This window comes from Corella eumyota, chromosome 7, assembly GCF_963082875.1.
Source record: "Corella eumyota chromosome 7, kaCorEumy4.1, whole genome shotgun sequence".
Lineage (NCBI taxonomy): Eukaryota > Metazoa > Chordata > Ascidiacea > Phlebobranchia > Corellidae > Corella > Corella eumyota.
Window position 1 is genome coordinate 1,658,907 of NC_137496.1, and position 17,079 is coordinate 1,675,985.

The 17,079-nt window shown below is 29.3% G+C and overlaps 4 protein-coding genes across 4 annotated transcripts in view; 2 read left to right on the forward strand and 2 right to left on the reverse strand.

The window, feature by feature from the left end:
• LOC145760522 (protein disulfide-isomerase-like) overlaps positions 1-1,161 on the forward strand; it is a 15,549-nt gene extending 14,388 nt beyond the window's left edge. Inside the window, exons 10-12 of the mRNA XM_082574433.1 lie at positions 230-304; positions 488-647; positions 739-1,161. Coding sequence (XP_082430559.1) covers positions 230-304; positions 488-647; positions 739-893 — 390 coding nt within the window. The 3' untranslated portion in view covers positions 894-1,161. The remainder of the gene's footprint in view (positions 1-229; positions 305-487; positions 648-738) is intronic.
• On the reverse strand, positions 599-12,140 carry LOC145760520 (NEDD4-like E3 ubiquitin-protein ligase WWP1). Its single transcript, XM_082574432.1, has 23 exons — positions 12,002-12,140; positions 11,517-11,676; positions 11,091-11,215; positions 9,901-10,041; positions 9,615-9,686; positions 8,713-8,800; positions 8,037-8,149; positions 7,871-7,970; positions 7,571-7,666; positions 7,212-7,359; positions 6,985-7,126; positions 6,632-6,716; positions 6,104-6,238; positions 5,761-5,842; positions 5,524-5,684; positions 4,789-4,948; positions 4,376-4,509; positions 3,878-4,018; positions 3,623-3,743; positions 3,376-3,462; positions 3,015-3,129; positions 2,727-2,799; positions 599-2,634 (listed from the first exon to the last, which is right to left on the reverse strand). The coding sequence occupies exons 1-23, from the start codon at positions 12,045-12,047 to the stop codon at positions 2,535-2,537; spliced, it is 2,625 nt and encodes an 874-aa protein (XP_082430558.1). The 5' UTR covers positions 12,048-12,140; the 3' UTR covers positions 599-2,534.
• A 649-nt stretch (positions 12,141-12,789) lies between these two features.
• On the reverse strand, positions 12,790-13,571 carry LOC145759934 (speriolin-like). The gene is made up of 2 exons (XM_082573784.1): positions 13,359-13,571; positions 12,790-13,276 (listed from the first exon to the last, which is right to left on the reverse strand). Exons 1-2 carry the CDS (start codon positions 13,403-13,405, stop codon positions 12,790-12,792), a joined length of 534 nt encoding a protein of 177 aa, XP_082429910.1. The 5' UTR covers positions 13,406-13,571.
• A 944-nt stretch (positions 13,572-14,515) lies between these two features.
• On the forward strand, positions 14,516-17,073 carry LOC145759473 (HUWE1-associated protein modifying stress responses-like). The gene is made up of 7 exons (XM_082573310.1): positions 14,516-14,739; positions 14,896-15,010; positions 15,097-15,171; positions 15,288-15,396; positions 15,617-15,762; positions 15,999-16,085; positions 16,185-17,073. The coding sequence occupies exons 1-7, from the start codon at positions 14,629-14,631 to the stop codon at positions 16,331-16,333; spliced, it is 792 nt and encodes a 263-aa protein (XP_082429436.1). The 5' UTR covers positions 14,516-14,628; the 3' UTR covers positions 16,334-17,073.
• Positions 17,074-17,079: the final 6 nt, after the last annotated feature.

Genomic DNA, 17,079 nt, shown 5'->3' on the forward strand with positions numbered 1-17,079 from the left:
CAAAACATTCTTGCAAAGCAAGAAATGTTATGGATAAATGTGTTAAAATAAAACTTTTAACAAAAATGACCTATTACTACATTAGTGACACCAACCAGAATTTATATTACGATATACAGTGAATAAGATCAACCCCTTATGTTTTGTTTACTCAACAAACAGTAGTGGAAATTGTTAACTTTTTAGACCACATAATAAAACAATTTGTTTACTTTTTTTTCTAATATAGGTATCGTATGAAGACAAAGTTTCGGTTAAGAACATACAGGACTTCATAATATCAAATGGGATTACTGGACCAAAGGTAAAGTAGAATTTTTAACCCATTTTAATTAACTATACAGCCTAACTACCCGTGAAACTGCCATTAAAATTACTGTAAAAAGTACTATATAAGGCTATGGGTAATCAATAAACAAATGCATTGATGACTCTTATAAAACATTCTTGCTTGAACAAAAAACATGATTTTTGCTTTTAACTTTAGAACTTGAACAAACATGAGCATATGAATGGTGCAGAGTATGACTTTAGTTGGCACGATCAACTCCATCCAATAGATGATCCTGAAGAAGAGGAAGAAAGAAGACGGAAATGGGCAGAAGAAGAGAAAGAATTACTTGAAAATGCTGTTACAGCACATGAAGGTAACAACTCTTAACTTTTTAAGGGGCTTAAAAAATGACTTTAGTATACCAAAAAAAACAGTCAAGTAAAAATAGTATGCGTTTATTTAAGGCGAAAAACCTGACGAGCATCCGGACTACAAAAATCCGCATGGATTGGATGACGTGGATCCTGAAGAAACGGATATCAATTTATTGGATCCGAAAAAACATGCGGATTTTGAAAACCACGAGTACAACTTCGAAAATCACGGGGAGGAACTTTAACTAGTTTTCGCTTTTTTAGCGTCCGGTTGTTGTCCAGTTTTTTGGGTAGCATCCGTAATAATGTCTGTTAATGTTTTACCTGTAATTTCCTTTAGTTTTAATACGGCATCTTTTGTGTTTTTTAAACTTTTGCCTTCAATTTCAAACGAAAATTCTTTAACTTTGCCATCAGGAGTAGTAAGTATTCCATGTACCATATTCTCTTCCATGTTAGTAGATATATTTCAACAACAGTTGTGCTTTCAAATAAAGTAGTGGTCTATTGCAATTACTTGTTTAAAAAAGTCTGAAAATAAGAAAACAGAAGTTTTATATAATGTAGTTTACTTTACTAAAAACTATTAACAAAATGTCTCACTGTTCTTGACATCACCTTGCACGAATATCTAGCAAGGTGATGTTGATTACAACGTAATAATCTAGCACATTCTTACATCACCTTATACGCATATGAAAGCATAAAAGTTAGTAACAGTGCATCACAGTCAAAAAAGTTTTAACCTATCAAATAGCAAGTGTCAATAATGCTATTTGTGGTGACTACTCAATTTCGGAATTGAAGCGATTTTATTATTGTACATATCGCATAAAACAAAGACAAATAAAGGTTTGCACACATTATTGGTTTATACAAAATACCAATTAACAAGAATGGGATAAAAGATTCACAATTGCAAAATAGATCTAATTAACAATTTTTACACCACTTTCTTACTAATGTGCATTCTATTGTTCAATAATAATTTGTTTACAAAAAGGCCTCCGACCCATTAGTATATAGAACAATATTATTAAATTTATACAAACAATTAAATATGTAAATTTGTAAAATTAGTTAATAAAAATGTTGATATTCTGTAGTAGAAGCAATCATAGATTAAAAAGAAGTAAAGTTGTCAAGTTATAAAATCCACCAACTAGATAACCACAAAGAAATGTAAAATAAAATATATTCCTATTAGACAGCATACATGGATTGAAAAAGACACATTTAATCCAAAATAATATTCTTTTCACAGCTAAACAATCAAGAATTTTTAAATATTTCAATAAACTGCTATAATATCAAGCTTAGCTGTAAAATAAAAATGGCCAACTAAAACAGGGAACAAAAACATTTAGTTTAAATTACAAGATTCATATTTTGTATAAATTGTACTACTTTACAGAACCGCTTGGAAATATAAATATGCTAGTGCATCTTACACAAAAAGAATTATGCTACTACAATTTTAAACGACAAAACAAGAATCTAAAACTTATAACAAAATTTGTTTAAAATTTTTACATAACATGTCTTTAAATATCCTTTACAATATTCAAAAATATAATGTATTATGCTTTTCAACAAACTCTTTCTATCAAAAATAATAACTTTAATCCCTTTAAAAATCAGTGTTTTGAAATATTAACACCCCTTGTTATACATCGAAAAGTTTTACATAATTCGACAAATAAAATAATTAAATATTAAGAATAAAATAAACAGTCACACATTCTATCTGTGTACACCGTTTTAAACCTGCAAACGGACAGTCGGCCATAATGTCTGTAAGTGTCCGACCGACTGACTGCCCTCCATCTTGCATATAATTAATCCGTTGGTCTGTTATCCTGGGTACTACGTTAGGGTAACCCCCCTCACTCCTGGCCGAATCCTTCGGTTTCTTCGATGGCTAAAGTTAATTTTTCTTTCAACTGCTCGTAGCTCTTGTAAGGGGGCAGATCAAGTCGATTAAAACTAAAAAAAAAAAATAAATAAATATTATCCTGAAAATAGCCAAAATTTATATAAAACAGACAATATCTTGTGCTACACAATTTTTAACTTACCATGTATGACTCCTAGGCAGCCAAGTCTCCCTTCCAACCTTCTCAATACAGAATTTCTGCGGACCATTACTCCCTTTAAATAACAAATTTAATGTAAACTAATTAGTTTTAACACTCCCTAAACTAAACATACCGTTTTCTTAAACAAACACTCAATTAGGCAAAAGGCAATGCATATTTAATAAACATGCAACTGACTGTTGTAGTATACCAATTTGTTTAATTTTTTTCTGTAAAGTTTTTAATATAACTTATTGGTAATTGTTTCTTTTTTGAGTAATTTCCTACCTAAAAGTTCAGTGAAACCACCGACAGGAATCCTACAAGTTCCAGTTACAAATTGAAGCAGGCGAGCTCTCTTTTCATTGTCGATCTCCCTGATGTATTGCCAGAACCAAGTCACCTAAGAACATTAATAATTGGTAAAAAAAACTTTAACAAAAGTAGAAAATCAAGACATTTTTAAATAAGGTAATCTACATATAATGGAACTTGGTGAATAGATGTTTAACCCTTGAGGGCTTAAATAAATAAAACTTAGTTTGTGGTACACAAGTTAAATATTAGTTGCGAGTGGCGACCATATTACAACAAATTTAAATGCAGAGACTGAACTTAACTGGTTAAATAAATATTTTTAATATTTTACTTGTTTGCTGTTTCTTGTGTAGTTTCTGTAGATGGTATTCCTCATCCAATCATCCACATCAAATTCTTGCATTCCACACAACATTAACTAAACAAAAATCAGGTAATATAATATGTGTAGCCAAAGTAGAAGCACATACTTTAATTATAAGAAATATTATGAAGATCAAGTATAAAAGATTTTGGTAAAATGTTGTTAGTTATTGCTTTTTTATCAGTTAAAATCTTAACCAATCAAAACCACTGACCTCGAGTTCACGCTCGTCGAAGTATTGCAACCACTGAAGTGGAACAACCTCGTTGAAACCATCGAGGAACGATTTCGTTTGTTTTTCTGCTCCTCTGGAAAATCTCCAATCAATCATTAACCTGGAAAAAATGTAAAATTATTAGAAGTTAAATAATTGGGCTCTTTAATTGGACGAAAGGATGTAATAGTTAAATTAGAAAATGATTTAAATGTTCAGCTGGAAAAAAATGATTATTGCCAAATTAATTCCCACCTGATGTATTCCTCTTTATTTTCCTCGGTGACTGGCATGTCGGTTCCACCTTCTTTCAACTCAATCGTGTCAACTTTCCCCAAAACTTCAAAGTCCATCGTGAAGTCCAATTCCAATCCACATTCCTCAATGTTGTTGTCACTATTACAAAAAAATTCTGTTTAGTGATTTTTGTTTGGTTGTTAAAATTTGCCAGTTTGGTTTATGTTGTTAATGGCTGGTTAATAACCAACAAATTGTCTTACATATTTAGACAAGATCATTGTTTTTATTCAAACCAGGTAAATGGTCTTTCATATAGGAATAACCAGAATATTGGTCTTTTAATTTAGACGGGATAATTGTCTTTTTTTTATTTGAGATATAACCAGATTATTGGTTTTATTTAGACGAGAAAATCGGTCATTTACTAAGACAAAAAAAATGGGCTTTCGTATGGTAAATCCCAGGCATTTGGTTTTAATTTGGACAATTGCAAAAATTTATATTTAAACTGACCGAATCCACACAAGTGAGTTGTAAAACTCCTCATCAACTGACTCAATGTCCTTGATTGTGAGTTTTCTGTTCAACATCCTCTTATAGAAGGGAAGAGAGAACCCAGTGTCAATAAACTTGCCATGGTAAAGTGCCTACAACAAGTCACAAGTTATTAAAAAGTTTAAAAAAAGTTCATGATATTAAATAGAGAAGAATGCTATATTTACAGAATTTTGTATCAAGAATGCTTTAGTAAGTGAGCTAAAATGACAAATCATCAATAACTAAAAAGTTTATAGCATTTTGAATTCTTGAAATTACCGCCAAAATATCATTTTTTAGTTGTTTTAGATTGCCCATGCTTTTGTGGTTAAAAAATTAAATTTAACCTTGATTATTTACTTTAATTTAATCAAAACTTTAACACCTACCATAGCAATAAATCTGCCCACGAATCTGAAGTAATGAATATGATCTGGGTTGATGGTAGAAGCTGGGTTGATCTGCATGGTGTAGTTGGTGGTACCAGCATACTCAAACAAGCAATACATTGGGTTCAAAACCTCATGAGAGACAAGAAAAAACCACTCTCTAAAAAATAAAAATAAAATTCAGATGAAGCAATTATTGTTAGTTGTAGTGGTCAAAACACTTGGCTTCACTACATGAGATCCTGGGTTTGATTTCAACTGCTCTCATGCTGTAGCGCCCTTGATTAAGGCCTTATATGCGATATAAACTCCTGCTAAGCCAATACTTAATCAGCAGCCTAATTATCAAGCAATCATAATCAATAAAATCCAAAAATGTCAAAGTCAGAGAAACTGATGCTACTCTATGTTTGGGTTGTGAAGACTATTTTTCCATAACAAGGATAAAGATATAAAAAATTAACAATTGAGATTTAATATTAGAAATTTTCAGTGTATTGTACAGACATTAACATAAATTAACAAATAACAAACAGTAATGTTATTAATATTTAACTCAGCCATTCTTTATGTGTTTGTTTATTTAATTCTAGATTCTAACTACATGGTTCTAAAAACCACTTCTAGTAAAACAAACCTTTGAACAAAAATTACATTAAAGTTAATGTTGTATAAAAGATAATGCTGTAAAGTTAAAAAAAAATTACATTAAAGTTAATGCTGTATTTGATTTACCTTGCCACACCACCATAGTCTAACCCTTCTTCCCCTTTAAATGTGATGTAAAGTCTTCTTCTTAGATCATAAGCTTGTAAGTGCATGATTTGTTGAAAGGAATCCTCAAAAATTGATTGTCTGGTAACGTTGATTTTGACATGGCTTGGTAGAGCATTCGACTAGAAGACAAAAACAATATTTGTAACAACTTTTTACAACAAAAAAGGGAAAAATATAAGATGGTTGGTTTCTTACATGACAAAGATATCTAAATTGTCCAAGTTTCCATTTGAAACTTCGCTCATATGCAATAGGAACACCATAGGACCCAGAACGACTGCAAATATAAATTTTAGATTACAATTCTTCTTAAAGAGAGTAAAAGTTTAGAGTAAATATAAATATATAATAAATTAAGCTAAAAACAATGTATAGGTATGCCTAAATAGTAACATGAGACTTTTAAAATGGAGTTTTGTTTATTCTAATGAATTATTTATTTGTAATAATAAAGCATCAGTAAGCTATATTTAATGATTGTATAATGTTTAAACAGGCATAAAATTAAACAAACATTTATTTAAAATAACTGTTTTACCTTGTAGATTTGGATGAACCAGACCTCGGGTCTTGAAATGTTGTTGTCTTGTTGTTATGATCAACGAAATATCGAACTCCCTCGTTTGTAAATCTCATCTCCCAACCTTGGGGAACTGGAGCCTCGTTCACCATTCTAAAAAGTTAAAAATAAATTAGTATTAATACTTAGATAAAAATTAAAAGATCAAAAAGCAACTTGTCAGTATGTTATTTATATATAATAAAGCTTAGTGGATGATATATATAAGTATGTTTAGTTCAATGTATATATAAGTATGTTCAGTTTATGTTTCATTTGTAAGTCCCCAAAATGGACAAAACTGCTGATTGTAGTGCTGATAAATTATGGAAGACAAGTATTAGTTAAAAGTTGTGACCCTATTACAACAACTAAAATTTCGATCTTACAACGGACATATACCCGAAATCCATTAAATGATTTTTTTAACATTGTAAGAAGGAATATTCTCAAATATTTGTTTTTTAAATCAATAAAATATTTTAAACAAACAAAATAAATTGTTACCCTTGTGTTCTCGGGTCCTCCCACTGTGTTGTTCTTGTGTTGTGGTTCACAAAATAAACACGACCGTTTGCTTCAGTTCGACGCTCTAAAACACACAAAATTTTGTTTTTTAAACAACAAAAATAAATCATTTAAATTTTGAAATACTTTTTTTTTGTATCACCTTAAGGTAATAGGTTTTATATTATTTTGTTGTTACATGGTTAAGTTATTCATAAACGCTGGACTCTATAAGGTGGCAATAGTGAGGTTCGAACCTTAAGCCTTACGTCTTGTGGTTTGATGCCATAATCAACACTTTTAACTTGTACCATGATAAAAGTAATTATAACATTAAAAAAGTCCCAATTTACCCCATCCTTTTGGAAGTGTGCCCATTCCATCATCAGGTTGAGGTGGGACAGCAGGGGTTGTATCAGAGGTGCTTGTAGTGGAGGGTGAGGGGGCAGGGTTATTATTGTTGCCCGGAGTAACAAGATATCTTTGGTTAAAAGCCTAAAAAAAAATATATTTTTTTAACTTAAAATGATTTTTTTTTTCTTTAAATAAAATTTTTTTAGCGATTTTATAATCAACATACTTGTCTTTGGTTCATAACATTGGCTCTGTGATCCCTGAAATCTTGGAAGTTTTGAACACGAGCTAGAGTTGGTCTCTGCCACGTTGTTGTCCTGGTATTATGGTCAACATAATATATTCGACCTCGACCATCTAACCTTCTCTCCCAACTGAAATCAAAAATTTTAAAAATATTAAAATAAAAAGTTGATTTTTTTACATTGTTGATCAACTGTAGTTCAATAAACAAACCAGATATAACCCAAAGAAACACGAAATGACAGAAATAATACATTACCAAAATGTGTTAGCAATTTTTTACTAAGTTATACTAAACAATTTAAAGCCATATTAGTGTTGGTTTAGTTTAATAACAGTTACCCTTGTGGTAAAGGTTCGGGTCTTTCCCAGGTTGTGGTTTTAGTGTTGTGGTCGACAAAATATACTCGACCCATTCTATCTATTCTCATTTCCCACCTTTAGTTAAACAACAAACAAAAATCAAAAACTTTGTTAAAAATGTGATTTTTGCTGAAGATTTAAAAATGAAAACTATTAAAAAAGAAACGGCAAAAAACAGAAAACAAAAACTGTTTACTTTCAATAGTCAATATCATCTAAATTTGAAAATAATAACAAAACAAAATTTAGTTCTTATTCTTGATGTATTTTAAAACTTACCCAGATGGAAGTGGGGTCTGATTACCCCCAGCTGGGGTGGGGCCTCTTGTTGTCATTGCTGTAGATGATGAAGTGGTGGGGGGAGGGGGTACAGGTGGGGCTAAAAAGGGGTAAAATTTATTTTATAAAAAATTTTATAAAAATTTAAAAAACTTTTTTCTTTTACCTGATGTAGGAGTTGCCGAAGGTATTTGAGGAGTGGGGGTTGGTGAAGGTGGAACAGGGGGAGCTCTTCTGCCCCGTGAGTTAATAATAGTAGAAGGGGGTTCTGGTGGGGCACTGAAAATCAATTTTAAAAACATTTTACTTAAAATTTCAAAATATTAAGCTAGTTTATTACAAGTAAAGTGCTAAAAATAATTATCAATAATTTTTTAACAAAAATTTAAGCAATTCTTTTTTTTTTTAATATTCTTCCTGGTAAATAAACTTGATATACACTACAGTATCAGTTTAATATATTATTGATATAGTTTAATAATTAACTTATACAATCTACAAGCTACCCTATCTTTATTGAACTGTTTTATGAATGCACTTTAATAAGCAATTCAATTTATTGATTAAATAATTTTAAGTACATTCGACTTAATTTTTAAAAATCAAATTTTAAATTCTGAATGCCAAAATACTGCATATGATGAACAGTTAATCATAATGCGTCAAACAATTATTTTTAAGTTCAACCATCTAATTTTAAGTAATAATCATACAATTGCGCACTAGGATTAGTAATTTAGCTTGTTACCTAATACTATACACTATATAGGTTGATATAGATTGATATATCCAATGACAAAAACATAATTTTCAACATTAAAAAAAATTAAAATGTAACTTACTCTGTTCCATTAACTCTCGGGTTGTTTGGCACGGCAGAATGTCCATTTTCAACACTTGATGTCCCTCCAGAGCCAGATGAATTTGAATCTAAATAAACATAAATACATATGAAAAGTTTTACAAATAAATAAATTCACAAAAACAGATTTAAAAATGATTTCAAAACCTAAATCTGAAGCTCAATAAATTTGTTTTTAAAAATAGGATGTTATTGTTATTGCCTAGAGAGTACTGAAACAAAACAAGTTAATCAATAATACAAAACACTACTCTATGTTATTTAACAAATAGTAATTTTAAAATATGATTCTAATATAAAATATTGATCTAGGAAAAAATAAACTAGTTTTAGACACAAGCACTACATTATAAAGTCAATTTATTAAAAAGAAATTTTATATTGAATTAAATATGTAAATGTTATATAAATGTTTATACTAAATTTGTTAAACATTCAACCCATCTAAACACATACAAAAGTATGTTTTAATATTTACAATAACCTTATTTACATATAACAACTATTTTGTTACTTTTGTTGATATAGTTAAGGGCTTTGTAAAACTTTTACAATTTCGCTAAATTATTATTTAACCATTTATGACAAGACTATTTTAATTAACTACAAATTACTATTATTATAACAGTGAAAATTATTATAATTAAAAAATAACCTAAACACGGAATAAATTAACTGGACATTAGTTTTATAAAAGAAATAAAAAGGATAGAAAATAGAACACAAAATAATTATTTTAAACAAGTCTAGACTGCATTTTCTTTTATAACAATATCACAGATTTAAAAAAAGTTTGATGTATACAAATTATCAAAATTAATTATATATTTAAAAAAATTTTAAATCAAACTCACCAGTTTAATAATTTAAAATAAAACTCACCTGGAGTTGTAGGAGGAGGACGAATAACTCTTGGAGGAATTGGGGGAGGAGAAGCAGGTTCTTCTGGATGATCTAAAAACGAGACTTCATTATTCAATAACATGCATTTTAAATTATCAAAAACTGATCATTTTCTGCAGTAAATAAAACCTCTAAAATTGCATATTTTAAAACAAAGTTCTTTATAATTTACCAATCCATGCAATTATACAACTAATAAGGTAAGTTTGTAGCAACTAAGCATTTACCTTAATGAAATATTAAAGTTATGTAATCACAACATTACCTGCTACTCCATTAGTAAGTGGTTCGGAATTAGTGTAACTACTTGTAAAGTCAAGACCGTCAAACTGCATTTGAAGTTCCCCAGCGTTACTTTGTGATTTGTTATCACTTGTTAGTTGAAAGTTCTTGTCCATTTTCACCACTGTTACATAAAGTTAGGTATTAAAAATGTTTTTAATAGTTAAACCATAAAAATTAAAATAGTAATAAACCCATTTTTATAAATTTTTAAAACCTTTACATTTTTCAACTATTCTAGTAGAATAAAATAGTTTTTTGTTTACAATCTGTAAAAATAGAAAAGATAACTTCACGGTCTATATATTACATTTAAACAAGTCTAACTGACAAATAGTAATCAATCCAAATCAATGCATTATTCATAGAATATTTTAAACTCTATTCTTTACAAAAGATAGTAAAAGGTTAACCAGGGAAGTGGATTAGAACATTAAGTTTCTGTACTGAATATTAATCCATTCAAAATTTATTTAACCTTTAATTCAATAACACAAATAAGGATTTAACTATGGCATCACCAGCAGATTATAAAATGTATTAATGAGTAATTATGATTGATTGATAATAGTGGTGACTATAAATCCTTTAAATACATGACAGAACTTACAACATAGATTTTATGTCATTAATTACCACTTAACCGGTAAAACGTTTCAAAATCATTTTTTAAGACCAAAAAGAAATAAATTTGGTAAGTATAATAATATATACTGGATGAATGATTTAGGCTGTCATTTGATCAAAATAAAAATAAAAAATATTAAGTTTTATTACAAAACTTTAATTGCACACATGCTGTTACTAAGCAATAATAGAAATAAAAATTGTGCTTTAATTAGTAAAATATTTAGAATGACTAACAAGCATACGCGACAAAAGTTTTATGTAAATAATTGACTAGTCATGTGCGCAAACAGACCATGAAATCTATAGAATTCACTATCCTATATTATCACAACCATTACAAGGTAGTAAAAACATATTATATAAAACCATCGTTGCAAGTAGGACTAAAAAGATTTCTTATTTTTTGTTTAGAATTTATTTTAAGTTACTATTCATATTTTAACAAAAAAATTTAATGTTTAGGTAAAGGGTAGTTTAATATTTTTAACACATCTTTTTTATTGAAATATAAGTTTTGTATTTTACATATGATTATCAACTTACACCGGCCATTGCATTGTTTAAGAAGACTGTCCACTTCACATTTGCACGAACCAATCAGAGAATCAGATTTCATTGCACTATAACTGAACACTTTTATCTCCAAAACGCTTTTCATATTAACAAGTCTACACAGAAAAAAAATTTGACTTAAATACAAACTTTTATAAATTTATACAGCTTAATATTAAAAAAAAGTATAATAGTATAAATTGTAATGCTTAAACATTTGTATCAGGGCAATAGGTTTTTAAATATTTAATACAACTATATATATGATTAACTAAATTCAACTACTATTATATATAAAATGTATACAGTGTAACACAAATGGTTATCAGAAATTCTAAGCTATGAGTATATTGTTAAAAGTTTAATCCAATTATTTCATTTTAATAAAAACTTTAGCTTAAAAGATTAGAAACTTACAAGTTGAATGTTTCTTCCCATATTGGATGACTTGATTTGGTCGCGATTTGTGTTTTTCTTGGTGGGTTTGAATCAACACTCACACTAACATAAGAGTCAGGAGTTTTTGTTCCCCCAAATATCCAATTATTCGGCAAAGTTTTTAATACTCCTCTTAAAACTAAAACAATAAAAAATCAGTTTTTGCAAAACAAAACTATATATATATGATAAAATAATTGTTACAAGATCAGTACATGAAAAACAAGTTAAAGTAGAAGCAAAATAACCGTAGATATAGTCATTTTGTTGCATACACATGAATTAAATTACTCAAAAATTAGCACAAATTTATTAAGAAGCCTTTATTAGTTAAGACATTTAACTTAGCAAAAATCAATGCACATATTTTCACTGGATCTATTTTAACTTGCAGTAGTTAAAGAAGCCAAATTTTTTTATATTCACACAACCTAAGTATAATAGTAAAGTATGAAATATTCTACCTGTTATTCTTAACTGCTGAAGTGGAGGTTCATGTACTTGTGACATTTTAATCCTTTCAACAAAATATTAATCCAAAATCCAATGTTAGAACATCATTATCAATTTTAATAAAAAGTTTTATTAAATCACGATAACAGCTGTAACTTTGATAAAAAAAAACTAGAGTTTAAAGTTATTTAAATGTCGGTGCAGGCATTAAACTAAACCAAGAAGAGTCACTAATTTAAAAAGTTAAAAATGGTAATTTTTTTTGTTTTTGAAATCAAAAATAAAGTAACAGAATAATAAAAAGTTATGTTATTAAAACAATTAATAAATTTACAACTGTCAGGCTGTTTACAATTTGACACAAACAGACAGACGAACAATTTTGGTTTCAAATTACTAGATCTGCTTTTCTTTGATTACTTCGCTAAAATTTAAATTTTAAACTATCCTCAACGCTATTAAGCAATACCATATGCTAAAAACAAACTAAAATTTTACTTTTAAATCCTAAATTGTATCAATAATTGTTGTTTTATTATCAATTTTAATTGAAAAAAACTAAAGGTAAAGTAAACAGTCAGCTGACTGATTGTCAAATTATCACGTGACTGACATCTAGATTTTTTTTCGCTTGAATAAATTGCTCGTGACGTCATTGTCTATGTTTAAAAATAACATGTTTTCTTTTCTAAAATTACATGTCATTTGCATACTTTTATTTTAAAAATAATACTTTAAATTATATTGTTATAATAACTATTAAGTTTTTTTAGTTTTGCCAAAAGAAATAACCATATTTTTACCACATAAATATAGGTTTATTATCTAATTCAGACAAATAAACCAACCCATTTAAAAGAACCATAGTATCATAAGTATAATCTGATTCGTTCTCTATAGTTTTCAATATAATAGAACGTAGAAATTCTTTGTCTTTGTACATTCCGTAATTAGTTTTCTCTGGTATTTTAAGAACTCCAAATTTATTGACAATCATTTCCGAAAATATTGGATGATAAGCTTCGTTGTAGCCACAATTTTTCTTTAAAATTTGCATTACATATTTTTTTTTTTTAGTCAACGTAGCTTGCTTGATCGCATCAAGTGTACCTTTTGAGTAATCAGAGCAATATTCGTCAATTTTTTCCTGAATATTACGAACTGTAAACCCGTACAATCTCTTGCGATGGGAGAAGACTTTTTTTAGTATTCGACGATCCAACTGAAATGCAATTTCGCCAATAAGCCTCTTGCACACTTCTCTGGTGATTATTGGCTTGTTGTAACTAAAAAAAGGTTTTAATATATAACACGCAAAACAACTGGTATTTAGTTAGCACTATCAAATAGAAAACTATAGTGCCTTACCCAATAGATTTAAATGAGGTACTGTCTTCAACAATTTGTGGACGCATCTCTATACTTTCAAAGTGTCCAGTTTTCTTTAAACTTTGAGATGTAATTAAGCTTTGAAGAAGTTCGTCATTGTCATCTTTAGAATCATCAGCTGGTGCTTTAATGGCATAGTTAGATAAATCAACGCTGTACTCTTTTAATTGAACTTTACTGTCTGCCGTTCCGTTAAATTTAGGAACTGCTGACCTTGCATCAGTGCGATGAAATGGCAGAGGTCTGAAGCTAGTTTCTGTGAAGTAACCATAAAATAAAGTTAATTTATGAGCACATATTGTTAACTTATACCAAAAAATTCACTAAGTACCGCTTAAATCAACTTCAAGGTCGCTGTTAGAAGTCTTTGACGATGGCTTGGTTAGCAATGTACTCCTAGCCTTCTGATTAGGAATTTTGGTTAACGACACTGCAGTTTGGCGAACTGAAGCAAAAGATATGCGACTTATTTCCTTAGTGAGACTTTTGTTTTCGTCAGTCAACCTTTCCACTTCTTGATCTGGCGTTAATTCATAAAAATTATCTTCCATTATTACTTTTTAACGTTTTTATTAGATATTCCTTTTTGAATATATATATTTTTTAATCAAATTTTTTTGAGGGGTTTCGTTGCTATGGTTTCAAATTAAAAGTATGACAAAATGATTTATAAAAATAGGCAATTTTTACCTAACAAAAATTTAACTTTTTATTATACCTAACAAAAATTAAACTTTTTATTACTTTTTAACTAAACTATGACGTGAAAGGATTCATTTTTTCTCTTTATTTCGCAATGATCGCATCATTGGTTTTGATCAGCTGGTAAATCGCGCATGCGCAAACTTAGCTAACTGATAGTTAACTTTCTATTGCAATTTTGCATTCGTTAGGTAAATAAAAGATTTCTCCCCGCGTTGGTAAGCTTAAAACCACCCTATATAGATCCTTTATGCTTTAACGTTACAGTGAACAGTTATCTTAGCTGCAACAACTGAATAGTGTAAGTTTCGACCTCGTCGGAATGTTATAGCAAGTAGAAATGTAAGGTTATTTTAACTTTTTATTCACAAACAAAATAATTCGTAAATTCCTTATGTATTTAAGGTATATAACAAGCCAATTTACTCATTTAGAACATAGTGGCTTAGAAATCTGTGGTTTAGGGTTTGGTGGCTTTAACTGTGAAGTAAATTTTGTTGGCCTAGCCCTTGACAAACGGACAGAACCCAGGGCATCGTCTAATATAATGGACGAAAAACCCAACAAAAAGGATTATGGTCATAGCAGTGGAAAGGAACTACAAGAACATAGTCCTGGAAAATGGTTTAGCAATTGGGAAGACCAATGTATAAGAGAGGTAAATGCCTTACTTAGCTTAACTTTTTAGTTTATTGTTTATAGGCCAATTATAACTACTATTGCCTGTTAAACCTATACCTAATGACAATGTACATTTCCTGCTTTGTGTTTAGATATTTGTCCCCACTTTACCTTGTAATTTTTTGTAATACAGGCTGAAAGTGATACTACTGCTGATAGTTTATATGCAAGCGAACATCAAGATTTGGAACAAAAACTATGGCTTTCGTTTCAGAACACTGCATCGGCTATTGCCCAACTCTACAAAGGTATAAACCAAGGTTACCATACTTACATTTTTAAACTAATAATATATGGGCTACAAAAGTTAATGTTATTTTTTTTTGATTTATAGATCGTGCCCAGGGTAGGGAAGAAATGTGGATTTCATTTCAAAATGCTGCTGAATTTGCCACAAATATGTACAGAGGTAAAACTAAATATCAAATACTTTAATTTGAATAATCTATTTGTCAAATAAAAATATATAAATGTTTTTGTCCTACATTATATTTAACCAAAAGATGTGAACTTTTTTGTTTGTAGATGGCACCGATGGCTGTAAAACAATGTCAGATTTTGCATCTGAATGTGGATACCATAGAAGAAACAAAGAACTTTTGTTATGGGCAAAAAAAAGGAGAAGACATATTCGGTAAAGCTTTGTTGTTTGACTCATTTGGATATCACAGATTACATCATTTTCTATTTTTATAAATCTTAACCTTTGTAATGTGAGAGTATGTGTAGCTATATTTAAAGTGATAGGAAGTAAAAGCTGACATGTAAACACAACATTTTTCAATAAACACAACATTTGTCAATTTTGCTGTATAAGTGCTTTTGTCATCCATGTTATCTGAATGTTGTTACAGCCGCGAAGATTTAATCGGGTATTTATGTGGCCGCTCACCACCCCCGCCACTTTGGGCTATCAGACCTTCATCTTCATTATCTAGAAACCAGGAATCGAAGAAAGACAATCGATTGCAAACTTTTAGAGACGCTGTTTCAGAAAATGGTAACTATTCAAACAGTACAATTCAGTATAGACCTCTGTTAAATACCCTTTTAATACACCCCAACCATTCACAGTAGAGTATACTATTTCATAATGTCAGTATATAGTATTATATTATAAAATATAAAAGAGTATAGAATAACAATGGTCGTAAGTATATACTGTAAATAAATAAAGGGGTTTATTAATAGTGGGTGTGTCCTTTCATAGTTAATGTTTTATTGACTTTTATTTAGGCCTTAATGGAGCAATGGCCGGAATAAGCTTTGGTGGCGAATCACAACTAAATCCTAACTCCTCACAAACAAGAAACTGCCAACAAAGTAAGAATCATAATAACTCTAAAGTAGTTTAAATTTTTACCAACTGAGGCTACCAATAGGGCTCCTGTATTAGGTTCTAAAAATGTAATTTTTCTTTAGATTTTCACCCTGACCTCACTGCATTTTTATCCGAAGAATTCCAAAGACGAGCTGAACTATTAAACACCAGAGGGCGATCAAATTCACCCTCCAGAAAACGGCCATCAGGCCACGACTCTAAACCTTCGTCGCCTAAACGTAGAAAATAAAAACAAATTTCGATACACATTTTAAGTGTTTAAACCCGCTACTAATACAGCTGTAAACATATTTTTATTGTTCCAGCTAGCCTATAATATATCTCAAAGTCTTCATATAGGAAATAATTCTTAGTGAAGGCCTCACTTCGTCTGATTTAGTATTTTATTATTCTTTTATCTTTTCATTTATTCGTTAGCGGAAATTGATTTTTAGCAAAAAATAAGAATTATTGAATTTGATTGATTTGTGTTCAACAAACCTGGTTCAAGTGCCTTACTTAGATAGCAATTTCATTTAAACTAAAATACAGGATTCTAAAATTAATAAATTGGTAAGATATTTGGTAATTTTTTGCTAATTCTAATAGGGTTGTATAGTAAAATTTTGTTTATTATATTTGCACAATATAATATATGCCAACCCAAAAAAGATTTTCAAAATATTTTAAGGAAATTATTTTGCTTTTCTATGTTGTTTGTTTTTATTTTTCTTTGCTTTCTGTTCTTTCCATTTAAATTATAGAAATTGGATTAAGTTATTCTGTCCTTTGCCGGAAGTGTTTATTAAATTAAAGAATTGGTGCTGCGTTGTGCACACCTTGAAAAATTGTGTAGATATTTATTTGTTGACATTTAGAAAATACATTTTTTTGTTTCGAAAATATTCAACTTTCTTTACTGTGTGTGTTTGTGTTTGAACAAAATTGTTTTGCTTTTTGGTGATTATTTTTCATTAAAAAATTGGTTTAAAATAA

Excerpts from the sequence above, each read along its gene's own strand:
- LOC145759934 (XM_082573784.1), bottom strand. The coding sequence starts at position 13,405 with ATGCGTCCACAAATTGTTGAAGACAGTACCTCATTTAAATCTATTGG. Across the intron at positions 13,277-13,358 it reads ACCTCATTTAAATCTATTGG|TTACAACAAGCCAATAATCA; the intron begins GTAAGGCACTAT and ends ACCTTTTTTTAG.
- LOC145759473 (XM_082573310.1), top strand. The coding sequence starts at position 14,629 with ATGGACGAAAAACCCAACAAAAAGGATTATGGTCATAGCAGTGGAAAG. Across the intron at positions 15,172-15,287 it reads TGCCACAAATATGTACAGAG|ATGGCACCGATGGCTGTAAA; the intron begins GTAAAACTAAAT and ends TTTTGTTTGTAG. Across the intron at positions 15,763-15,998 it reads AGACGCTGTTTCAGAAAATG|GCCTTAATGGAGCAATGGCC; the intron begins GTAACTATTCAA and ends ACTTTTATTTAG.
- LOC145760520 (XM_082574432.1), bottom strand. The coding sequence starts at position 12,047 with ATGTCACAAGTACATGAACCTCCACTTCAGCAGTTAAGAATAACAG. Across the intron at positions 9,687-9,900 it reads ACTTACTAATGGAGTAGCAG|ATCATCCAGAAGAACCTGCT; the intron begins GTAATGTTGTGA and ends TCTCGTTTTTAG. Across the intron at positions 8,150-8,712 it reads CCGAGAGTTAATGGAACAGA|TGCCCCACCAGAACCCCCTT; the intron begins GTAAGTTACATT and ends ATTGATTTTCAG.